We start from the raw sequence: 27,372 nt of genomic DNA, 5'->3' as shown, positions 1-27,372 counted from the left end.
AGCTCATTCCATACACATACTACCCTCTGCATGAAAGGTTGCCCCTGAGGTCTCTTTTATATCTTTCCCCTCTCACCCTAAACCTATGCCCTCTAGTTCTGGACTCCCCAACCCCAGGGAAAAGACTTTGTCTATTTATCCTATCCATGCCCCTCATAATTTTGTAAACCTCTATAAGGTCACTCCTCAGCCTTCGATGCTCCAGAGAAAACAGCCCCAGCCTGTTCAGCCTCTCCCTATAGCTGAGATCTTCCAACCGTGGCAACATCCTTGTAAATCTTTTCTGAACCCTTTCAAGTTTCACAACATCTTTCCGATTGGAAGGAGATCAGAATTGCATGCAATATTCCAACAGCGGCCTAACCAATGTCCTGTACAGCTGCAACATGACCTCCCAACTCCTGTACTCAATACTGTGATCAATAAAGAAAAGCATATCAAACGCCTTCTTCACTATCCTATCTACCTGCAACTCCACTTTCAAGGAGCTATGAACCTGCACTCCAAGGTCTCTTTGTTCAGCAACACTCCCTAGGACCTTACCATTAAGTGTATAAGTCCTGCTAAGATTTGCTTTCCCAAAATGCAGCACCTCGCTGTTGCTGAATAAAAAATAATATTTTGAAGAGTTTTCAGATGTGTTGATCCCACTTTGAAAAATGAGAGGATGTTAGGGAACATTGGGTATTGGGAGAAGAAGAGCGGTCCCTTCGACAGGGCTGTAAATGGGATGTGTCTTAGGAGAGGTACACTGTTTAGCTTGGTTCTTAAATAACAATTATTTACAAATCTGTCCTTGTATTTCCATGAAATGTCAGCTGTGCCACCTATGAGACCTGAGAGATGTTGTTTTTTGGTTCTCCTCCCACTACGCACAGAGTGAAGGGCAACTCCTGGCTGGCTGCGCCGACCCAGTGCACAGCTGGCTTTAAACCTGGTGCTGTTAGCAGCCCATCTTGCTGCTAAACATCACTTGCAAAATGCTTTGTAGAATATATTCAGCTGTACTTTGTCATGACAACAGATCATAATCTTAAATTACTTATGGATATATTGAATTTTAAATAAAACCTTGACTTTTAAAGAAGACAGACATACAAACCAAAAGATAACTGAGGATGCAAATTTAGCAATAGTCAAAAATCTTTCCATGGATTATACAGAGTCCTGAGAATGAACTATGGAATGTCACACATGAAAAGTGTCAAGGGAAATTCAGTCAGCAACACTCCCAAAAGAGAAATGCCATTCAATAAACCATACTGTGATCTCCTGTGGGCTGTATTATCTTTTCTCACACATTAGTAGCTAGTAAGCTCACACTTTCTTTAACTTTAAGAAAACCCAGTTAGGAACAAGGTGGGAATGCAGGGGGCAAGGAAGCAGCATTCAAAAGGTTCCTGAAACCTCACCCTCCTCCTTATCTGAGGAGCCATGAATGAAATTTCTCCGGGAACCTGACTGAAATCCACAAGATCGTCTGTGGAATCTGACATCATATTGAAACCAGTGAATGGAGAGAGCTGGAAGGCTTTTTGCTCCCCCCACACTGGCATGAATTGTAAGCAGCAGCAATGGCTGGGAAAACTCAAATTGGACCCATCTATCATTTTACAAGGACTCCAGAGTCAACTGACTCTATAATAATCTATTCATTGATTGAACTCCAAAAACCGATTTCACATTTTTACAGCAATAGAAGAAAATCTAGACAACAACCTAATTTTGTTGCATGCATTTGAATCCATGATGAAATACACAATAAGGCATTTCATATTTGATTCAATAAAAATAACCCAAGTCTACCCACAAAGTATAAGAATTTGGTACAACATTAACACTCTTAACTTTAGTGTCAGTATATATTTTATAATCAGACACCTTTTAGCATGCTATTAACTATAAACTTCACTTATATCCTCCTTTATATATTTCTTAAGCCTTTAAACTATAAAAGCATTTAAAAGAATTTAAAGCCAGCATTATTTACATGCAGATTTCTGATCTTGCGATTATGATTTTAATTATCTCAATTCACAAACACATGCTTTTTATTTTCTCTTAAAATTTTCATAACAGCACAAGATCCCTTAAATATGTTTCCACCATTTTTTTGTCTCAGTGAGTGTTCTGTTCATAAATGAGAAGAGTTCTTACTGAGGTAAAATCTGATAGAGTAGATTTTCTGCTTTTCTCTTTTCCTCCAGGTAAGCCTGTGTTCTTTCCTCTACAAGCTTCTCCAGGTTATTGGCATACTGCTCCATTCTTGACAGCAAGTTATCCAAGATACTACTACTGCCCTCCCTAAAAAGAATTAATACAAAGAAACAATATAGATGAAAGATCATTACCATCCTAGTAAAATTCAGTTTAAGCCCTGAATAGATTGTTCTCAATTATCTTTATGATTTCAAACAGTACCCTATATACTAGAAACTATTCATCTGTTTTACAAAAACAATTTTCTTCACTCTTGTACTGAACTACAAATTTTCAAATGGCTCTCTCCAATTCAAAACTATAAGGCCTTGGAGTAGAAGTGGGCAATTCAGTCTATTGAGTTTGCTCTGCCATTCAATGGGATCATGGCTAATCTTATAAACCTGAAATCCACTTTGCTGTCTACCCTATAGTCCTCGATTCTCTTACTCAGCCTTCAAAATACTTAATGGCCTAGCCTCGACAGTCCTCTGTGGTAAAGATACACTACTCTCTGAGAGAAGAAATTCCTCCTCACCTCTGTCTTACATGTTCATCCCCTTATTCTGACTTTATGTCCTCTGATCCAAGATTCTTCCATAAGGGAAAACAACCTTTCTGCAACTACCCTGTAAAATCCTTTATATGAATCTCTTTATGGAAGAGGATAAGACAGTGGATCAAGAATCCTAACCAGTTTCAAATGCTTCTCTGACAAAATTACTGGAAATGGTTTTGCACATGCTTGTCTTTCCAGAAGGAATGACCAGTAAAACTTGTGAAAGTGGTACATACTGGCCTGACATACCTTGTATACTTCAAGATGGAGCTCCAGTATAATGAGCCTGTCAATTTCCAAGTGGTATTAATTTTGACTGGCATTTTTCTCTAAGTTACTCATGACAACTCCAGATTCTAAACAACAACACTCATCTGAGCTAAGTTCAGTAACTTTGAACATTGACAGCAAATGTTTTTCTTTAAATCTGCTGGCAGATTCAGGTAAGTTAAACAGGCCTCTGAGGGGCATTTGAAAATTGACAGCTAACTGAAACCATGACCCATAAAAGATAACCAAAACTTTTATTGTTACACTATCTCTTACGTGATTATATAAGTTTCTTTCTTAAAAAAACACTCTCTTTTTCAAAACTAATGGTTGGCAAACATTTTTCTGTTTTTAGACATTGAAACAGCTTTCAAGTCAGCTCCACCTTTCAATTCTGTGGTGTTGAATTCAACATCAACTTCTGTAATCCAATTTTTCTCCTTATTCCTTCATGCTCTCATCAAAAAAAAACTACAGATTTGAATTGTGAGTTGATCTAGAACCTTGGATTGGTGAATGCCTTTAATTAAGAGAATTGCAGAAATTCATACTTTTTGATTTCATTCCTAAATTTAATATTACAATTTGTTGGGAGTGTTGATGATATGAAATATAAAGATGAGAAAAGATAGATTAGGGGCCAACACTGAAAAACACTTGATTCATGTTCTTATCAATTTTGCAGCTAACCAGTTCAATTGAGTGTTTGTCGATTATATTATGCAATTTATTGCATGACTTTTTTCTGAGTTGCATTCTTGAATTTGAAGAATTTAAGGTAAAATGTAGAAGGAAAATTGTTTATTTTACAGACCACTGATGAACTAACGAATGAATGTGTATAATATGTAACCTTTGATTGATAAATGGCAAAATTAGAGTGGTGCTGGAAAAGCACAGCAGGTCAGGCAGCATCCGAGGAGCAGGAGAATCGACGTTTCGGGCATTAGTTCTTCATCAGGAATTTCACTGATAAATGCCAAGCACAACAACCAGCACTGATACATTCATCCATTTTTCAAATGAATTCGCTGCAAATTCATCCTTTATTCCATATTATTTACAGCTGCACTGCTGTTTTCAATATAGGGCATTTGAAACTTAGATACCTTTGGGTAAGTCTTTCATTCAAAGATCTGCCATCCACACATAAACTGGCTCAAGATGATTATTTAAAAAAAAAGGTTCATAAAGCTTTACAAGTGTCAAAATCACATTTTTCTTTTATTTTAGTTTGGAAGGAAAAGAGAACATGCTGCAAATCTCAAAGAATTACAATTCGAGGATATGGTGCAGTGTGTACATACTTTGGAAGTCATATGTGCAGTTTAAAAGATGCTTTTTATGTTCCACTTCAATTGCATCTTAATGAAATAACTCAGCAGTGGCACACAAGTTAAGGGATTTAAATGCTGACATCCAATCATTGGTATTGTTAACTTATTTCTTAATTAAGGTGAATTCTATTTAAGCGTGTCTCTAACTATTAATGTAACTAAAGGATAAAATCAGTGGGGAGCAGCACCCACAGGAGAACTTAGATCAGTGTGACAGTGTTCTAATCTTAATTCTATATCAGAGTCTTTTTGAGCTTAGCTTTCAATGGAGTGTGGGCCTTGGAAATTATCAGGCAATCGAATGTTGGGATGCATTAAAATTAGCACTTTTCACTCTCTAGTACCTCTCCCAACTCAACATTGCCCAACTGTAACTTTGACAACAAGCACTGACAGACATATGCTCTAAATTAGAGATATTTCAGTACAGAAAACAACGTGGACATTGCTGAATCACAAGTCAGTCTGTTTGTCGATGACTTCAGATGAATATAATTGAAATGAGGTGGCACAAGAGGAGTGAGTTTGCTTTCCTAATGCTGAACAAACTTGCATTGGATGACCAAAAATAGAGGTAGGGACCATCTATTTAAATTTCCCCATGAACTCCTGCCATATACCATTTTGACTAGCGTAGTAAAAGTGACATGACACACATTCAAACTGATGTTCATTTCAATTTTTACAATGTATTCTTGAATTCTGAATATTCCTACATTTAAAACCTCCAGCTGGTAGTGTGGGCTCCTGATACCTGTGTGAAAGATGTCTGGCTAGTTAATATGCGAACCTTGGGAAAGTCTGTTATGGAGTTGAAGGCCTCTAAACAGGTAAGTTAAAAGTTGTTTTTCACTACAAATGTTGCAATCAGGCATTGTATGATAAGTCAAAATGGACTCATCAATGTTTCAATGTAGTAAGAGATCATGGAGCTCTGTCCTTAAAATGAAAGTTAATATTAAATTCACCAGCATTCTGTACATGCTCACATGAATTTGAATATTTTCTTCAGTGGATAAAGGGCTCCTATGCATTCAACACTATAGTCAACACTAATTTGTCATCTGGACTTTGTGAGTAAGTTTTTACATTGATCTAAAATCCAAATATTTGTTGATTGAAAAAGCTGAACAGCTACCTGGATTGTTTGATTCCAATTCTGTCTGTTGAATGTTTGAAAAAACTGTCAACTTCAAATACACCCTTGGAGATTTTTATTCATATAGTTTTGCAAGAGAAACTCATTATGCATGTTTGGTTAAATTCCATTCCATGCTAATGGATTTAGCTCAACAGGGCTTGGTTACATAGCTGCCAAGGGGGATCATGAGCTTTGTTTGACAGTTTTATGAACAATTAGTAAGATTATATTTCTTCAAGGTTGTTTTTTCATGCTTATTTATTTATTGTGATGGATGAGAGCACTTAAGAGGCATACTTTTTAATCAAAAAAACGCTAACAAGAAAATTCGACCCTTTGACTTACTTATTGAATCTTGTAATCATAACCTTAATTTGGCTAAAATCAGGTCTTTCAGCAATGTCTTCTGACCAGCACTTCTCCATGAAATTGCCAAGCTCTTCACTGTGACAGTTGATGTCTGTTGTGGGCCTAAAATAAGGCTTCTGACCATTTCGGACCTTCTGAACAATTTCTGCAAAGGTTAATATTTGCAGTGAAGAATGTTAAAACATTTTTGTAATGTAATACAATATAGGCTAATACTAAACTGCAGAGAAGCTAACAACTTTATCTTTAGGGAGGGGCCCAGCTCAGTACTTTTGAAAACCAATGACAGATGGAAGATTCTCAGTTAGCTTGGCAAGACACAGAGAAAATTTAAAACACTTACTTCTGCAAAAGTAATCCTGGTATTTATCTGGATAACAGCAGGTAAAACTAAATTAAATAGATTTATTCTACATCGGCTAATTTCTTATTCATTTAACCAGTACATTAATTAAATGGTTTTATTCAGTGACAATATTTTAGACTGGAGTTTCTCTACTTTTGAAATTCCTCTTTCTATTTCAGCTTTGTAATTGCTTATGTTGAAAATTATTTTGTAATGAATATGTTAATTATATTTTCTATGTTTAGGTTTGACAAAAAAGCTCACTGTCTGTATGTACAACCTGGAGAAACATTCATGCTTCTCTTAGCTCCACAATGATTTCTGAGACAAAACTTTAATTCACCTTTTTTGGGTCTAGGACTTGTTGCAGGTTGCTCAATGTGGGAAATGTGCATGGTGTTCACTCTGCCATTGGTGTCGCAAATTAGCAATGGGATTCTCAAAGCAGCATATTAAAAACAGATTACAACCTCTAATAGGTAAGTATCTGGACTGTGCAGGTTAATTCCTGAAGAAAACTGTAGCAGGCAGATTTGGAGTGGGAAGGGACAATGATGTTCTAGATGCTATCTCTATGCTGCTGTCAGGTAAGATATCTCAGAACTGCGGCCCAAATAAATCAGAACAATGGAGGTCTCGGGAAAAGAGTAAGTTGGAAACCACTGACCTGTGGCAAGGAGACACAAGGCCAAATCAGCACAGGTGATGGTTCAAATTTGATTTAACTCTGGAACAAGGTAATTGTAAGCCTTTTAAGTGGTACCACAAGACTTCTCGTTTATATCAGTAGATTAAATGGTATGATCTTGTAAACTGAATTTTGAAACTGTTTTATTAAGTTGAAACTGATCGCTGCTAGAATTATATAATTCTTTCTTGAATTTAGTGTGCTATTTGTCATGTCATTCCATTACATGCATACAGGCAGGTAAATAAAATTACATTAGCAATATGATTTAACATCATCATTTCTTTCCTGAACTCTGATGAGCAAAAAATTAAATTGGCTGCATTTGACACTGTGGATCTGAAGGTGGGGGAAGGAGAAAGCATGTCAAATACAGCTGGTGGTTGACTCCCATTCTACCAGCTGCCCATCTGCCAATGGGTTAATGTTAGGCCTCAAGTGAGCAATTAATGAAAGCATGCTTCTCTGGAGATTGTGGACAGTCAAGAAGTGTCTCCTTAACTGGATCCTAGACCCACTGGATGGCCCCTCAATAGCTCTCACAGAGGACCTTGCAAACTTGGCCCCATCATCTTCCCACCAAACAGGGGTCTGCCAGTGAAACCACCAAACATTTCACAAGTTCAGATCTGACCATGAATGACTCCTCAGGTCCTGATTGCATTACTGGCAGCAGCCACTTCTCCTGGTGTTCTGCTGCCTCTGGCAAGCTGTCAGCATCAAACTAACTGACAGTGTTCTCAGATGATTTCTTGTCTTCTCGAGGTGGAAACCCAGCATCTAGCCGATAAAATCAATATGGGGCAGCTGGGCTAATTCTCCCTCAACCTTTCAGCAGAAGGGGATAAGGACAGAGCTCCATTTAGCCCCATCTGTTTTCATGAAAATGCTTTAATAATAGATCCCTGCTGTTTGCTATCAGATACCTTTAATCCACCACCAATTCAATTCACAACTTTCACCCCTAGTGTCAGGAAACTGGCATTCTTCCCAACTAGCCTTATTTCCTACTTCTGGGAGCAGCATCAGATCCCACTCCTTTGGTAGAAAGTGATCTGACAATAACATCTCAACCTAAAAGTTATGGCCTCCGAACACTGCAGCTGTCCCAGTCCATCACTGTTAATGTGCTGAAGCATAGATTGCAAACAAATCTATTAAAATACAATAAGGCACTCAAATAAAACCAAAACAGTGTGGATGCTGGAAATCTGTAATAAAGAGGGAAAATGCTGTCGAAACTCAACAGATCTGGCAGCATCTATGGAGACAAAAATAATTTCTCTCTCCATAGATGCTCCAACATTTGCTGAGTTTTGTCACCATTTTCTCTTTTTATTCACAATAACACAAGGCAATCACATCAACATTTGTGTCAAACCATGGGAACAATTTGAGAAAGAGATTCTTGAATTTGTAAAGTCATCACCTTATGACGTTTAAACTACTTCACAATCAATGAATTACTTATATTGATGTGCAGATGGTGTTGGGAGTGAAGGCATTAGTTAGATGCAATAGGCATACAGTAGGATCTTCTCTGCAATTTTAAATGAAAGCCCATTTTTCTCTCTTATTCACAAAACCTTGCACTGTTAAAGTTACAAGAATGCTAACAGTCTTTAGGTAACTCTTGCAAGTGGCTAATCTTTGTCAGTGAGTCCAGATGGTAAATGCCAATGTGTAAGGTATTCAAGCTTATTACACCTATCTCTCAGCCAGCTTCTGAACATGCACTTCCACGAGGAATTACTAGGTAATGATCATCAACTGCAATTGGCAGTTGACTGGCAATTCTCTTCCTAACCAAATGCACTGAAGCTATTCCATGAGCTTCACTGGCTGAGTGCCAACTAATTTATAATGGTCTTTGAAGGTGGCACTTGCAATTGTGCTTAGAAGTAGCCATTTGAATAAATTGGGCAACTGCCATTTATGCTCAGTGAAGATTTCCAAGGACGTTACCAGGGTTGGAGGGTTTGAGCTTCAGGGAGACACTGAATAAGCTGGGGCTGTTTTTCCTTGGAATATCGGAGGCTGAGGGATGACTTTATGGAGGTTTGTAAAATCATGAGGGGCATGGATAGGGTAAATAGACAAGGTATTTTCCCTGGGGTTGGGAAGTTCAGAACTAGAGGGTATAGGTTGAGGGTAAGAGGGGAAAAGTTTAAAAGGGACCTATGGGACAACGTTTTCATACAGGATGTACAGAATGAGCTGCCAGAGAATGTGGTGGAGGCTGGTACAATTACAACATTTAAAAGGCATCTGGATGGGTATATGAATAGGAAGGGTTTAGAGGGATATGGGCCAAGTCCTGGCAAATGGGACTAGATTAATTTAATCTGGTCGGCATGGACGAGTTGGACTGAAGGGTCTGTTTCCCTGCTGTACAGCTCTATGACTCTAAGTAAAATGCTGCTGCCCTACACAGTGACCCACTCCACCACAAAACAACCTTTCACAAACACATTTATAGAAGTCTGCATTTAATTTGTATTTCAAGTAAAAGTCATCTATTTACCCATAGATCTTCAGGATAGCTACTAAAACAGTCTTAATTGCTTTGCTGAGTACAACAGTAGATGAAAATGGATTTAACAAAATACCTTTCGGACTGAGATCCATCCCTTCTATGTAAAATGGACCATTTCTTAAGGCAATCTCTTGAAGAATAATGCCAAAACTATAGACATCTCCTTTCTGGGTACCTTGTGGAGGTGCTCGTCCCCATCTTAATAATTCTGGTGCTGTCCAAAGCTTTTCTATTGTAAACATGAAGCAATACTTAAATTAATTTTGTCTTGGCAGTTACAAGTAAAAATGTGTAACATACACACCTTAGCATTTAACTCTTTTTCTGAACATGGATTGTTTGTTATGTGTCATGTGACCACTGTAAAATGTATCATTTGTAAGATTAAAAAAGACATTGATGTCTGAAAGCAGAGTTTATCTCTCCGTCTGTGTCTAATAAATTCCTGAATAGTATATAGAAAGCAAGATCATGATCAAGAAACTATTTATATCTGCAGCGTTTGTAACCTATTCTGCATTCTACATGTTTTGGGAATTGATGGGGTTGGAGGGGTGTAGGATGCAGCAGTTGAGGGGAAGGGGAGGTCAGTGGCTGGTGGAGGATGACCTGCTGGGTTGAAGATTTTAATCCACTGTACAATTTAACTGCTACTGTGGAATATGTTAGGCCATGGATAATCAACGATATCATCAGCATCAATAAGAAAAACACCCAGTATCACTAAGTTGTAATTCTGTGTATTTGACAATTCACAGGAGTGGACAAAATATAGAGAGTTTTATTTATTTATGCTCCTGGTGTGAAGTTTAGAATTAGGAACCTGATACACATAGTTTTCCACATGCTTCTGTTCCTGGTGCGCCACAGCTTTGTATCAGTGATATTGAGTTCAAGCCCTACAGGAAGCAGATAGCATCAGCTGTTCCAAGCCAACTAACTGCCAACTACTAAGAGTGCCAAAAACATTAAGGCACATTCTCTCAAGTTGGTAATGTGTGTCAGGAAGATGATTCAAGTTCAGGGAAACCTGTTTCAAGAATACACTGACTTTTTAGTTTACACTTAGAGCCACAGGAAAATATACTCTCATTTAATTTGTTTAACCTTTTGGTCAGGAAATGGCACATACTGTGAGTAATAATAAAGAAAAGTGTGAAGGAAAATCTTAGCACTAACCGAAACCAAACAACTTCTGATATTTGGTTATTTCCATTATGGTGTTCTCACTCCTTGTAAACTGCAGGACTCTAAAATAGTTTAACAACCTTCTAGCAGCTGTTCAACGTGACCATGTTTAGACGCAATTCAATAAACTGATGCAACTCTCATGGTAACTTTGATATATGAGAAACCAAACTTATATTTTTAATTAAAACTTTCTCAACTATTAAATTGGATTACATCCCTTGATTGACAAATCAAATTCCTAATTTTCCTAGTGGCCCTGACTAAATTTCATCAAATCATATGACATCTTTACATGTCTGGGTAATTATTCAGGTATTCCGAGTCACTGGCAATTTTGTTTCCTTTAGAATGTGTGTGTGTGTGTAGAAGTGTATTATTGTGTGTGTTCACATCCACACAAAACTGAAGGAGGATAAAACTGAATTCCCTAGTTTACAGAATACTCTTATTTCACTTGCTCTTTAGTTTCAGATATAGATGAAAGTAAACGTAAACTTTTCAATTTGTGATCCCAAATTGAAGCCTACTTTGATAAGCTGACACAGACTGAAACTTACTTGCATAGAGTGCATATGAATCTTCATTATCACATGATGAACGAAAACTGGTCAAACCATAGTCGGTGATTTTTAGCACAAAACGACTGTCAACAACACAATTGGATGATTTAAGGTTACCATGTGATCCAATTATACTGTTATGTAGAAACACCATTCCCTGCAAACCAAAAGCAATCAGCTTAATTCAGCAATCTGATCCTATTTGAATATCACCTCAGAGAGCTTAAACTTTCAATGGGTTGTCTCACTGATTCACCTATGTTGGACAGGAACTTCTAGAAGAATGGCGTAAATGGCACAGTCAAAGCTGGGGCTGGCAAGTGGGATAATCACCATCATGGCCTAGGGATGTAGCTGAATAACATAAGCCAAATAAACCAGGCTTCAGTCATATCTTTGTTTCAGAGACACAATGCCAAGATGCCAAGTAAGTACATGTGAACTCAGCAGATTGTTCCTGTCACTTAACAAATATTTGACTGACAGGAAGAGTTGGACTCAATAGTAAATTGGCTGTTATCACATATTTGATGTGCAATGTTGGGTCTCATGCAATGGTTGGACAGGTGCTAACAAAATGCTATTGAATTGTCAGTCTATGACTTTGCTTCATAAAAGACTATAATAATTAATACAGATGAGGGACATATTAAACCTTAGAGCATTTTTCACAGCTTCATGATGTCCCAAATCACTTTGCAACTAATAGACTATTCATGAAATGCAGTCACTGTCATAATGTGGGAAACAAAACAGCCATTTTGCACAGAAAACCTTAAGACCTTTCCACAAACAGCAAAATGATAATAACCAGGTAATCCGTTATTTAGAATGATTCAGCTCAATGCTTTCATCCATGGCAGGCTGGGAAGTACAGATCATTTAATAGGGTGGGAGAGTCCTACTGGGGCTGCTGCCATCTCCCCACATCTGCCATGATTAAGTGTGCAGCTGGAAGACTTGAAGGTGATTTTTTTTTGGTCCAAAACTGAAGGTAAATCTACTTATATCATAGTTGTGCTCACAACTATGTTACCTGTAGCTTTTATTTCTGGGTCAGAAGGTTAACAGTGCAAGGCATGAGCACACAAATCAAAGTGGCCATTTCAGTGCAGTACTGGGCTGAAACAGTATTGTTGGATGTGCCATCTTTTGGCTGAGGTGTTGAACTAAAGCCATCTGCCCTTTCCCTCTCACAACGACATAAATGATCATGTAGATCTATTTCAAAGAAAGGTAGAGGGTTATATGCAGTGCTCTGGTTAATATTTGTTGCTCATTCAGGATCATGGAAACCATCAATCTGGCCCATCAATCACTTTACTGTTTGTGAGAGCTTCTGTGTGCACATAGCCTACGTGTATTTTACACTGAGAGACACTGCATTGAAAAACTATAAAGTATTTGAGATGGCCTGTGGTTGAAAAAGATGCAATATTAAAAAAATGTGATTTTAACACTTTCAGTATCGAAATACACTCATTTTTTGTTGATTTTATTCAAATAATCAAAATTCTTCCAAGAAGTATCTGCCCCAGATTTACTGGTTGTTTTTCCAAACATTGCTTTGTGAAACTTGCTTTGTAGGAAACAGACCCAATGGAATGCTTTTTACTAATGACATTTTCTGAATACAATTTCTCAGATTAGCTCAATTCTATTTCCATATCTCAGCTACTCTCATGTTCCTTACCTTTACAATATCATTAATTAGTGAATAGCGAAATACCCAGTCAAGGTTAATACTTTCATTTTCAAGTATATCCTGAAAAGATAAAAGCAGAAACCATTTAAAATAAATATACATTGCCCTTCTAATACAGTAAAGAAGGTGCAATAACAATGATTTTATCATTAAACAATTCATCAAATACTTTCATACTGATGGTGTCTGAAATGTTAATGAATTTTGGAAGATTTCCTCCGAATTAAGCTGTCTTCTTTGGAACGACGGTCATGAAGGACATTAACCTGCACATTCACATTTTAATCTATGCTGGCATGTGAATTTTTGCAATGTATTATGTTTCAAGAAGAAGCAGGAAGCCCAAATGTTTACCAACTAGTAAGAGCTTAATTAAAGATGTGTTCACTAATGTCATCATTATGGCATGTGACCAGTTTCTTATATGATAGTCCACCATACTACCACAAATACACAAGATAATGGTCAAAATGTTCATCTCTCTTAGTAAAATCACCTAAAGCCCAGACTGGAAATCACCAGCAACACTGATGAAATAAATCCCAAGTGGAGAGGGTTTTACTGGACTTTGTTAAATTACAATAAAAAGTGTTAAATCTATCCATACATTCAATTTTTTAATAGTCATATGCATAGGGTTTTACTTTGCTGATTTTACACTAAGATTTATTTTCCCTAATGTCTTTTTTTAACCCACTGAGAGGAACACAAAGAATGTATTCCTGGATGATATACAATTTAATCACAACTAGGCAGCAAATCAGAAAAAGAAGCAATTATAGGACAACTTACTGAGCCCTCAGGTGTCATGTAAGCACTGTCGATAACAGTCTCTGGGGATGCAGTTGAGTGCACAAATTGAAGGAAGCAAGATGAACAAAAATCTTATTTACTGATGAAGTGCTTTTAATTTGCATAGGTGCCCGAAGCGAATGGGCAAGTGTCCTTTGCAGGTTGGGAGAACAGCCTATCATTAAACAAAGTGCTCAGCGGGAATCCAAAGCAATTACAGAGAGGTCAGCTTAATCTTATGCTTGATGATATGTATGAAAGAAGATGTCAGATTTGATAAAGTGCCAATTTAAGCAAGCAGAAACACTGTCAGTTATATCACGACACTGTGAATGCCAATTATTTTATAATGTTATATATGAGTAACATTGATCTTTCAAGCAAATTTTTGTCAGCAACAATACTGATGTGAAGGAGCTTGCACAGAAATATTGCTGCACTAAATTGTACCTACAGTTATTTTAGAATGAAAGTGGCGTACTGAAAACATTTTATAACGATTAAAATAGTTGTATTAGTGCAATGGTTCTATTACAATAGAAGAGGAATACACAGTTAGTGGAAGGTGAGAATTTTTATCAACAAAGAAGTAACTAAAGGCCCCTCACTGACCGTCACGTGACCGCACTAACCAACCTCACTGACCACCACGTGTCGACACTGAGTCCCCTCACTGACCGCCACGTGTCTACACTGAGTCCCCCACTGACCGCCACGTGTCCGCACTGACCACCACATGACCGCACTGACCCCCTCTCTGACCGCCACGTGTCCGCACTGACCCCCTTACTGACTGCCACATGTCCGCACTGAGCCCCTCACTGACCGCCACGTATCCACACTGAGCCCTCTCACTGACCACCACGTGTCCGCCCTGACCCACTCACTGACCGCCACATGACCGCACTGACCCCCTCTCTGACCGCCACATGTCCGCACTGACCCCCTTACTGACTGCCACATGTCCGCACTGAGCCCCTCACTGACCGCCACGTATCCACACTGAGCCCTCTCACTGACCACCACGTGTCCGCCCTGACCCACTCACTGACCGCCACGTGTCTGCACTGAGCCCTCTAACTGACCACCACGTGTCCGCACTGACCGCCTCACTGACCGCCACGTGTCCGCACTGAGCCCATTCAGTGACCGCCATGTGTCCGACTGAGCCCCCTCACTGACTGCCACATGTCCGCACTGAGCCCTCTCACTGACCACCATGTGTCTGCACTGAGTCTCCTCACTGACTGCCACGTGACCGCATTGAGCCCCCTCACTGACTGCCACGTGTCTGCAATGACCCGTCACTGACTGCAACGTGTCCGCACTGGGCCCCCTCACTGACCGCCACGTTTGCACACTGGACCCCCTCACTGACTGCCACGTGTTCGCACTAAGCCCCCTCATTTACCGCCACATGTCCGCACTGGGCCCCCTCTCTGACCGCCACGTGTCCGCACTGGACCCCCTCACTGACTGCAACGTGTCCGCACTGGGCCTCCTCACTGACCGCCACGTGTCCGCACTGAGCTCTCTCACTGACCGCCACGTGTCCGCACTGAGCTCTCTCACTGACCCCCATGTGTCTGCACTGAGCCCCCTCACTGACCGCCACGTGTCCGCAATGGGCCCTCTCACTGACTGCCACGTGTCCGCACTGACCCTGTCACTGACTGCCACGTGTCCGCACTAAGCCCCCTCACTAACCACCAAGTGTCCACACTGGGCCCACTCACTGACCGCTACGTGTTCGCACTAAGACCCCTCACTGACTGCCACGTCTCTGCACTGAGCTCTCTCACTGACTGCCACGTGTCTGCACTGGGCCCTCTCACTGACTGCCACGTGTCCGTGCTGAGCCCTCTCACTGACCGCCATGTATCCGCACTGAGCCCTCTCACTGAACGTCACGTGTCCACACTGACCCCCTCACTGACCACCACGTGTCGGCACTGAGCCCCCTCACTGACTGCCACGTGTCTGCACTGATCCCCCTCACTGACCGCCACCTGTCAGGACTTAGCTCTCTCACTGATCGACACATGTCCGCACTGGGCCCTCTCACTAACAGCCACGTGTCCGCACTGAGCCCTCTCACTGACCACCACATGTCCGCACTGAGCCCTCTCACTGACCGCCACGTGTCCGCACTGAGCCCTCTCACTGACCACCACATGTCCGCACTGAGCCCCCTCACTGACCACCACATGTCCGCACTGAGACCCCTCACTGACAGTCACGTGTCCTAACTGAGCCCCCTCACTGACCGCCATGTGTCCGCACTGAGCCCTCTCACTGACCGCCACGTGTCCACACAGAGCCCCCTCACTTACCGCCACGTGTCCGCACTGAGCCCCCTCACCCTCCGCCACGTGTCCGCACTGAGCCCCCTCAGTGACTGCCACCCGTCCGTACTGAGCCCTCTCACTGACCGCCACGTGTCCTCACTGAGACCCCTCACTGATCGCCACCCGTCCGTACTGAGCCCTCTCACTGACCGCCACGTGTCCTCACTGAGACCCCTCACTGATCGCCACCCGTCCGCACTGAGCCCTCTCACTGACCGCCATGTGTCCTCACTGAGACCCCTCACTGACCGCCACGAGTCCACACTGAGCCCCTCCACTGACCGCCTCATGTCCGCATTGGGCCTCCTCACTGACAGCCACGTGTCCGCACTGAGCCCCCTCACTGACCGCCATGAGTCCACACTGGGCCCCCTCACTGATCGCCATGTGTCGGCACTGGGCCCCCTCACTGACCATCACGTGTCCGCACTGAGACCCCTCACTGACCGCCACGTGTCCGCACTGAGCCCCCTCACTGACCGCCACATATCTGCACTGAGCCCCTCACTGACCGCCACGTGCCTGCACTGAACTCTCTCACTGACCGCCACGTGTCCGCACTGAGCACTCTCACTGACCGCCACGTGTCCACACTGAGCCCTCTCACTGACCGCCACGTGTCCATACTGAGGCCCCCTCACTGACCGCCATGTGTCGGCACTGGGCCCCCTCACTGACCATCACGTGTCCGCACTGAGACCCCTCACTGACCGCCACGTGTCCGCACTGAGCCCCCTCACTGACCGCCACGTGCCTGCACTGAACTCTCTCACTGACCGCCACGTGTCCGCACTGAGCACTCTCACTGACCGCCACGCGTCGGCTCTGGGCCTCCTCACTGACCGCCATGTGTCCGCACTGGGCCCCTCACTGACCGCCATGTGTCCGCACTGGGCCCACTCACTGACCGCCATGTGTCCGCACTGGGCCCCCTCACTGACCGCCATGTGTCGGCACTGGGCCCCCTCACTGACCGCCACGTGTCCGCACTGAGCCCTCTCACTGACCGCCACGTGTCCACACTGAGCCCTCTCACTGACCGCCACGTGTCCATACTGAGGCCCCCTCACTGACCGCCACGTGTCCGCACTGAGCCCCCTCACTGACCACCAATTGTCTGCACGGAGCCCCCTCACTGACCACCATGTGCCTGCACTGAGCTCTCTCACTGACCGCCACGTGTCCGCACTGTGCCCCCTCACTGACCGCCACATGTCCGCACTGAGCCCCCTCACTGACCGCCACCCGTCCGTACTGAGCCCTCTCACTGACCGCCACGTGTCTGCACTGAGCCCCCTCACTGACCGCCACCCGTCTGTATTGAGCCCTCTCACTGACCGCCACGTGTCTGCACTGAGCCCTCTCACTGACCGCCACATGTCTGTACTGAGCCCCCACACTGACTGCCATGTGTCTGCACTGGGCCCTCACACTGACCGCCACGTGTCCATACTGTGCTCCCTCACTGACCGCCATGTGTCCATACTGTGCTCCCTCACTGACTGCCACGTGTCCGCACTGAGCCCTCTTACTGACCACCACTTGTCCATGCTGGGCTTCTTCACTGACCACCAATCCCATGACCGAGCTCGGCACAATATATATGTGCAGACATGTAAACATGGGGTAAAAACAATGACTGCAGATACTGGAAACCAGATTCTGGATTAGTGGTGCTGGAAGAGCACAGCAGTTCAGGCAGCAGTTCGGATGTTATCTGAACTGCTGTGCTCTTCCAGCACAACTAATCCAAAATGTATACACGGTGGCAAACGTGACCAGATTTTAGTTCCTCTTCTTCATCCTCCTCATCTGCAACATCTCAGCTTCCAGGATCCTGCCCAGACACATGGCTGGTATTTTCCATCTCTTCGTCAAAACCAATTCCACCATCTTTCCTTACTTTGTTGTCTGTTCTGTCCTTATGCTGCTGAGAGACAACGTTACCCAGATTCCTCTGTTTTAGTGCCTCCACCAATTCTGTGTTCTCCCCTATTAGCTCCCTATGCTCATTCGCCAAGGGACCAGCATTCACTTTAGCTACTCTCTTCGTTTTGAGTCATAGAGTGATACAGCACGGAAACAGACCTTTCGGTCCAATCAGTGCATGCTGAACATATTCGCAAACTAAACATAGTTCCACCTGCCTGCTCCTGACTCATATCACTCCAAAACTGTCCTATTCATGTATCTATCCAAATGTCTTTTCAACGTTCTAATTGTTCCCGCGTCCACCACTTCCTCAGGACGTTCATTCCACACACGAACCACCCTCTGTGCAAAACATTTTGCCTTGTGTCATTTTTAAATCTTTCTCCTCTCACTTTAAAAATGTGCTCCTTAGTATTGAAATTGTGCAGCCTCGTGAAAACACAACTACCATTCACTCTATCTATACCCCTCATTATTTTATAAACTTCTACAAGGTCACCTCTCAACCTCCTACCCTCCAGTGAAAAAAAGTCTCAGCCTATCCAGCCTTTCTTTATAACTCAAACTTTCCATTCTCGGCAACATCCTGGCAAATCTCTTCTGAACCCTCTCCAGCTTAATAATATCCTTCCAATAACTGGGCGTCCGGATCTGGACAATACTTACCGAAGCTTTTGTTATCCAAACTTACATTTTGCACTACTTTTCTTTCATAATTTACCTTTGTTCTCTTTGTTACTTTTCAGTAATCCTTTTGTAGTTTTTAAAATATTTTCTCATGTTCCAGCCTAGTGCTATGCCTTAATTTTTTTTAGATTCGATTAATTACTTACCGTGTGGAAAAAGGCCCTTCGGCCCAACAAGTCCACACCGACCCGCTGAAGCACAACCCACCCAGACCCATTCCCCTACCTCTAACACTACGGGCAATTTAGCATGGCCAATTCACCTGACCTGCACATTTTTGGATTGTGGGAGGAAACTGGAGCACCCGGAGGAAACCCATGCAGACGCAGGGAGAATGTGCAAACTCCACACAGTCAGTTGCCTGAGGTGGGAAATGAACCTGGGTCTCTGGCGCTGTGAGGCAGCAGTGTTAACCACTGTGCCACCGTGCCACTCACGGTGCTGTCTTTAACCTCCTTACTTAGATAAGGATGTTGTATCCTCTTTTACAATCTTTTTTCCTCCCTGAGATATATTTTAGCTGGCAGGAATTGAATATCTCCTTAAACATCTGCTACTGCTCGTCAACTACCTTTAGTCTTCCTTCGCAGTCCACTAGGGCCACATCTGTCCTAATGCCCATGTAACATGCACATGAACATGACACTAACTCCAATTCGATGTTATTCACTTTTGGCAACAGTTCTCAATCTCTCTCATTGGGTGGACTGCATCTGCTCAAGACTGCACAGCATGAATGTGATTTTTGTTTGTTCACTGAATTGCAACATCGACCACAATATTAACGTTGCCACAATTTATGGCTGCTTTCCACAATGTTGAGTAACCTTTTGGTCTGTGTTGCATTCCACACTGGCTGCACAATTAGATTTCTTCCCTCTCTCTCTCTCGCTGTCTTTCTCTCCCCCTCCTCCCACTGGCTTTGAGATTTAGTACTTCTTTGATTACCTCATGAGCCTTGCCTGGCTCCCATCAGAATGATTCCATGTTCTTCACCTCATAAGCAGTCAGCTTGCCCTTTTACTGCTCCTATTGATCACCTCTTCTGCACTGTCTCATTTGTGATCAGATTCCTCAGCTGCCTTTCTCATTCCATAAATTATTCCATCCTATAGTATTTTGGTCAGATTGAGAAAGTGTACTAAGTTAGGCTCTTATTTCAACAACAGGCTGATCTATGACCTGCCCTAATTATATTAGATTAAATTAGATTACAGTGTGGAAACAGGCCCTTCGGCCCAACAAGTCCACACTGACCCGCCGAAGCGAAATCCACCCATACCCCTACATTTACCCCTTATCTAACACTACGGGCAATTTAGTATGGCCAATTCACCTGACCCTGCACATCTTTGGACTGTGGGAGGAAACCGGTGCACCCGGAGGAAACCCACGCAACACGGGGAGAACGTGCAAACTCCACACAGTCAGTCGCCTGAGGCGGGAATTGAACCCAGGTCTCTGGCGCTGTGAGGCAGCAGTGCTAACCACTGTGCCACCGTGCCGCCCACTAATTTCTGCACTCAAGTGAAAATTTTGTGGCTCCCCTTCTTCAAAGCTGACATATAAAATGGATGCTTCCATCAACTTGCTTCTTTTCAGATCCAATATTCTTAAAAATTCATTCATGAGCTGCAAGGCATTTATGCTCAATCCCCAGTTGCTCTCCAGAAGGAGATGGCGGTCCATTGTCTTAAACCTCCGCAGTCTGTTAGTGTCGTTTACAATGATTTTCCAGGACTTTGGCCCAGTTATTGCTAAATATATATTCAATTTCATTATCTAAATTTCTCACAACAGCGTGTCAATTATTAAGGAAGGTGAAGAGTGTAATTTACCTACACCATTGTCTTACAGCAACATGTTGTTGATCCATTGTGTGCCATGGTTCTTCAACTGTTTTGTTAGTCCCTCTACTCAGTTCATTCCCCCTGAACATTTTGTGAATACATTTACACATGTTCATAAATTTCAGTCTGATTTGCATGTTGAAAATCCAAAAGTCACTTTGCCCCAGAGTTGCCACATATAATTATGGATGGGGAGGCAGGTCTTTAAATACTTTTATGATAGAGATAGATTAATGAAGGATAAAGGAGTCAAAGGAAATAGGACGAAGCTAGCCAGGAAAATGGATTGTGTTCATAACCAGACCAGCTGTGATCTTAGCAAATGGCAGAACATATTCAAGAGAGCCAATGCTGCTCCCTATCCTAACTCATTATTTTCAGATGAAACTATGGCTTAATTATGGCAGGACCTCCATATTGAACTCAACTGGATTTATGGCAATGGAATAAAGCATAGTGAAAATTGTATGTCCTTGTTTCGCTCTTTTTAGATTGAAATTCCAATAAAAGTGAAGTATAGAAATGCACTCATTTATGTAAAAATTCACAATCTTCAAGGAAGCATGCCTCTAAATGCCCTTAGAATTGCATTAGTACTTCTGTGCCTTCATGCAGCCAGTACCAGTAAATATATGGTGTATATGCAGTTTTGTTTACAAAACTCATGCAACAACTTTCTTGTATGTGTCATGGGTTCAGAATCATGCTGTTCCTGATTAGTTTGTATTTGGGAACAGTGCCTACTATTTTGAAGCTGTCGGTCAGCTTTAGATTGGGGTCCATGCAAGTTAAATTACAGAAATAATACTTCATCCAAAATTACGGTGCTTTTGAGGACAAAAAGGAGACGTGTCAGCCAAAGTGGGGTCCAGGTTACTGCCTTCTGTAATGAAGAAAAGTACAAAGTCTGTGTGGATGTGGAGGTGTGTCTCTGTATGTGTGTGTGTGTCTGGACATGTGTGTCTGTATGTGTGCTTGTGTTGTCTTTGAGAGTATCGAGTACAGGAATTGGGAGGTCATGTTGCAGTTGTACAGGACATTTTGGAATACTGTGTGCAATTCTAGTTTTCCTATCGGAAAGATGTTGCGCAACTTGAAAAGATTCAGAAAAGATTTACAAGGATGTTGCCAGGGCTGAAGGATTTGAGCTATAGGGAGAGGTTGAATAGGCTAGGGCTGTTTTCCCTTGGTTGGATGCTGTGGAACCTTGTAGAGGTTTATAAAATCATGAGGGGCATAGATAGGATAAACTGACAAAGTCTCTTCCCTGGGGTGGGAGAGTCCAGGACTAGAGGTTTAGGGTGAGAGGGGAAAGATATAAAGAGACCTAAGGGGCAACTTTTTCATGCAGAGGGTGATAAGTGTATGGAATGAGCTGCCAAAGGAAGTGGTGGAGGATAGTACAGTTGCAACATTTAAAAGGCATCTGAATGGGTGTATGAATAGGAAGGGTTTGGAGGGATATAGGCCGGGTGCTGGCAGGTGGGACTAGATTGGGTTGGGATATTTGGTCGGCATGGACAAGTTTGATCGAAGGGTCTGTTTCCATGCTGTACATCTCTATGACTCTAAAAGGAGGACAGTAAATAAATACACAGCTGTCACAACAGCGAAAGTGCCAATGCGACACATTTATTTAAAAAGAGGAGACAACAAATAAGTAATTACAGGCTGCTTAATTTAAAGCTGGTTATTGGGAAAATGTTGGCATCTTTATAAAGGATGTAATAGCAAGGCATTTAGAAATAAATAATACGATCAAAGTCAGCACAGCTTCACAAAGGGAAAATAGTGCCTGACAAATTTGTAAGAGTTCTTTGAGGAAGTAACAAACAGGATAGATAAAAGGGAACCAATAGATGCAATGTATTTAGATTTTCAAAGGCATTTTATAACATACCACCATTACTTAATAATTTAAAGCACATGATATTGGAAACAGCATTGGATAATGAACAAAAGACAAAGACTTTAGATAAAGTAGGCATTTTCAGAATCCTGCGCCTATTGGATTGCCACAGGGATCAGTGCTGAGGTCACAATTATTAACACTATATATCAGTGACTTCAATGAGGAAAGTGAATATACTACAAATTTTTAGATGACACAAAAAGAGACATAGAAAGGTTAAGCGAGTGGGTAAAACCTTGGCAGATGGAATAAAGTATAGGGAAATGTAAGGTTATGCACTTTGGCAGGAACAATAGAGGAGCTGAATATTATTTAAATGGAGAAGGTCTGTAAAAAGGTCTGGGAGTCCTCGTGAATAAATCTCAAAATGATAGCATCTCCACTCAACAGGTAATAGAGAAAGCAAATCAAGTGTTGGCCATGATTTCAAAGGGAGTGGAGTATAAAAGAAGGGAGGTTTCACTAAAACTATACAATACACTGGTCAGACCCCAGCTGGAATACTGTGAACAATTCTGGGCCCTTTTTCTGAGGAAAGATAAACTGGTTTTGGAGGCAATCCAGAGAAGCTTCACTGGACTGATGCCAGGTATGAAGGGAATATCTTATGAAGAAAATTTGAGTAGCTTTGGACCATACTCATTGGAATTCAGATGAATTGGCAGTGACCTTATTGAGACATGTAAGATTGCAAGGGGACTTGACAGTGTAGGTGTGGGAAGATTATTTCCCCTTGTGGGAGAATCTAGGACCAGAGGGTATAATCTGAGAATAAGAGGTTCCACGTTTAAGACAGATATGAGGATGAATATCTGCTCTCAGAGGATATTAAACTTTACCCATAGAGGGCTGTCAAGGCTGGGTAAATATATATTTGGTCCGTTGGTCATGGGTGATGTATTTCTCAACTCCATTCTCCTGTTTTCTTCCTATATCCCTTGATTCCCTTACTCATCAAGAACCTATCTATCTCTGTCTTAAGTACACTTAAGGCTCCACAGCCCTCTGTGGCAATGATTCAGCTACAGGTTCACCACTCACTGGCTGAAGAAATTCCACCTCATTTCAGTTCTAAATGTTGTGCCTTCAGGTCCTAGTCTGTCCTACTAGTGGAAACATCTCTATGTCTACTCTATCCAGGCCTCTCAATATTCTGTAAGTTTCAATCAGATCCCCTCTCATCCTTCTAAACTCCATTGAATACAGACCCACAGTCCTCAACCACTCCCCATATGACAAGCCCTTCATTGCTACAAATTTCCTCTGGATCCCCTCCAAGGCCAGCACATCCTTCCTTAGATATGGCGGCAAAAGTTGTTCGCAATATTCCAATGCAGTCCAACCAGACCCTTTTACAGCCTCAGTAGTACATCTTTGCTCTTGTATTTTATTCTTGCACCATAATACTCTATGGTGATTTAAGTGTACCTGAAATGTTAAGAAATAAGATCCAGGATTTTGGCACTGCAACAGTGAAGGAATAGTGACATATTTCCATGTCCGAATGATGTGTGGTTTGGAGGAGAACTTGGTGGTGTTCCCATGCATCTCTGGCCCTTGTTACTTTTCTGCATCTTGTATATTGTACCTTTCCTTTTCAGCTGGCCTCACGCCGTTGCTTATGATCATTTAATGTGTGAAGTTTTTTTATACATTCTTTGGAATATGGGTATTACTGGCAAGATAAATACTTGTTACTAATCAAGTTCTTGGGAAAATGGTACTGAGCTGCCATCTTGAACTGTTACAATCTATGTGCTTCATAATATTTATTTCTGTAAAGATTTTTAGCACCATACAAAGTTATTTTAGAGTGTAGGCCTGAATACGTCAAGATGCCTGAATTCATGATTATGAATAATTTGGTTCATAGACTTATTAATTATTTTTAAGAGATCTCCCAGTTGCTGTGATTGGATTTATACTCATGTCACCAGAATATTATTCTAGGCCATAGGGTTATTACATTAGTGACACTGCCATTATTCTATCATTCCACAATGATATGATGATAATGATCCGAACACTACTTTTTCACTATCAAGGAAGACATTTTTCCAATGTGTATTCCAAGAGTCTTATTCTTCTTCAAAGAGGAATTAGCATCAGCGGAAATTGTAGCCTGATCAGGCCAAATGAAACAGTATAAAACATTTTTTATAGTCTTCCACCTTGAAGTTAAAATGAATGCAGAGTATGGCAACACTCCAGTGAGACACAGATGGATTAGGATCATTTACCGTTGTGGTACATCTCTGAGCTTACATGCAAGTGTACAGTCACAAGGGCTCTCTGCACCTGAAGAAAACTGCTAACTTGGCAGTTTCTGGTTATGTATTCCTCTTTATCTGCATCGAATGCAATAACAGATAGTAAGATGTTGGAGGCTTTGCCTGTTTCAGTCTGGAAAAAGGCCAACGCAAACCATCCTTTGTTAAATACCAGAGGTTAAATGCTACTTACATCAATTCCAGACATATACTTTTCTACTCAGAGATTTATTTCCACTCCCACACCACAAACTCCAACACTGATTACTTGTTCCCCCTTTATATGCACCCAGTCAAGTGCTCACCCAATTATCTCTGAATTAATATATAGTCAGTTCTCTTATCATGCATTGGTTGTATTCTTATGCAACATCATGTTATAGAAAATTCACACTTGAGAAACAGCGCTTAAAGTGTTGGTGATGTAATTGTGTTATAGCCAACGCACATTTTAAATATTTGCGCTTTAGAAAGAGCATTACAGCAAAGTCGTATTGACGAAATGTGTGTTATAGCAGAATGACCATGTTTAACCATCACCTAATTCTTCATTCTATTTGGACTAAATGATCGGGATCCCTGCCGTACTATTCTAGATGACAATGTTCTTCCCACAGTTGCATTCAGAATCACTTTTACTGTCACTAACAATTCTGTCTTTTCCATACTCTGAAATCACCAGGCTGCCTGCAACCAGTGGCAGACTTCAATAACACCTCCATAGTGAAACACAGCTATCATGCCCCCGGCTGGGAATTTGCAATGCCTCAAAAAGTGGACTGGCAACTTGATAAGTGTCTGGTAGTAATAATGTCTAGTCAGGGCTGCTAAAAGCAGCCATGGCAGAGTTGACATTGAAAGGCGCTACCAATACCCTGAACAAAACAAAACCACTTCACTTTCTGAGCACATTGGGTGTTCAGGAGCTCCTGGTGCAATTCCTTCTCCTCCTCTTCCTCCCTATTTGAGAAGCTTGTCCTCCTCTATGTCATCCCTGCTTCATGCGGCTGGAAATAGGATGCAAGTGACAAGGCATGTGAACCCTTGATGTCTGAACCAAGTTTTATTACTACATATCCCACTACATGGTAACAGCCACACCAATCATATGTAGCAGTCCTGATCACCAAATGTGATCATTAACGCTTGATAGATGTTAATGAGAAACTAAGCCAAAGTTATTGATGATTCCTTGAAATAACCTGATGGGAAAGAATGCTTTGTAATTGATTGTTCCACTATGCAAGGTTAACTGTGGATTTTAACAGGAACATTAAAATCAATGCACTACTGGATTCAATCAGTATGCTCAATGACTGACGTTACACTCTGCATACTTTCTTACCTAAGCATATGCATTGACTATCTAACCAAAATAACATACTTTTGTTTACACTCAATTTTGGACAGAAAACACACCTGAAATATCAAAATATAGCTGAATGCAAACTTGCTTCACGCCCACAGCATTTGGAAAATTCTTCCTAATCAACCTGTTCAAAAATGTCATTACACACCTTTGGAGCAAATGAGACTGGAATTTAGGTCTCATTGGCTACAGCACGGCACCATAACAGTAATTAAAGCTTTTGCTGTTTGGGCTCCCCTACATTGGGATATTAATAATCAATAGTGACTTTTGAGAAGATGGACTCTCACTGATAAAGTTACCTATATGGTTATCAAATGTCTGAAGACAAAGCTTCAAGCTCAGCAAGCTAACTTACAGACTTATTAATAATCAATTTTTACTTCGCAAGTACAATAATGGGCTATGTTTCATTAGTTAGCAATTAACATTTTTAATGAAGGGTCATTGGACCCAAAACATTAACTCTGCTTTCTCTTCACAAATGCTGCTGATTTTCTCCAGGAATTTCTATTTTTGTTTCAGATTTCCAGCATCCCCAGTTCTTGGCTTTACGATTAATAAGTAAGTATTTATCTTGATAAAACAACTGTGTTTTCAAAGCTGATGTTGAAAATGTAATTTCTGGAAGCCAGCTGCTTGATGCCCACTGATGAAACTACTTTCAGCAACTTGAGGAAGGACCACCCAAATAAATGTGATGGTCAAAGGCATCTTCTTCCTCAGGAGGCTAAGGAAATTCAACAAGTCCATAAGGACCGTCACCAACTTTTACAGATGCACAATAGAAAGTATTCTAAGGGCACTGCTTGTGACTGGCCACTCTGGTGTTTCCTCTCTTCCTGGTAGTGGAATACAAATAAAGGTTTACGCCCTTGTTCTTCACTGTGTCTCACATCTGCACACACACAACATGGGTGCTTGGGAAAATATAAGCACTACCACAGTTAGGCAGTAGCATGGAGAAAAGTAAAAAGAAAAAAAATAGAAAGCATTCTATCTGGATGAATCACAGCATGGTACGGCAACTGCGCTGCCCAGGACTGTGAGAGACTACAGAAGATTATGAACACAGCCCAGACCATCACGCAAGTCAACCTTCCATCCACTGGTTCCATCTGCACTTCTCATTGCCATGGAAAGGCTGCCAACATCATCAAAGACCCCTCTCACCATGGCTATAATCTCTTCCAACCTCTTCCATCAGGCGGAAGAGACAAAAGCTTAAACACACGTACCAATGGGTTCAAGAATAGCTCCTTCCCCGCTGTTATTAGATTTCTGAATGAACTTTTCAAATCTCAACCCAAT

The 27,372-nt window shown here is 41.7% G+C and overlaps 1 protein-coding gene across 1 annotated transcript in view; it reads right to left on the bottom strand.

The window, feature by feature from the left end:
* LOC122548373 (atrial natriuretic peptide receptor 2) overlaps positions 1-27,372 on the bottom strand; it is a 164,724-nt gene that overhangs the window by 40,689 nt on the left and 96,663 nt on the right. The window contains exons 12-16 of the mRNA XM_043686946.2: positions 12,890-12,961; positions 11,194-11,353; positions 9,519-9,674; positions 5,852-6,020; positions 2,158-2,304 (exon numbers count right to left, since the gene is read on the bottom strand). Coding sequence (XP_043542881.2) covers positions 2,158-2,304; positions 5,852-6,020; positions 9,519-9,674; positions 11,194-11,353; positions 12,890-12,961 — 704 coding nt within the window. The remainder of the gene's footprint in view (positions 1-2,157; positions 2,305-5,851; positions 6,021-9,518; positions 9,675-11,193; positions 11,354-12,889; positions 12,962-27,372) is intronic.

Source organism: Chiloscyllium plagiosum, unplaced genomic scaffold (assembly GCF_037043375.1).
Source record: "Chiloscyllium plagiosum isolate Xiang-an unplaced genomic scaffold, Cpla_swu_hap1 HiC_scaffold_1, whole genome shotgun sequence".
Lineage (NCBI taxonomy): Eukaryota > Metazoa > Chordata > Chondrichthyes > Orectolobiformes > Hemiscylliidae > Chiloscyllium > Chiloscyllium plagiosum.
Note: the sequence above shows the minus strand (reverse complement) of the source record. Positions and strands in the feature narration are given on the sequence as shown.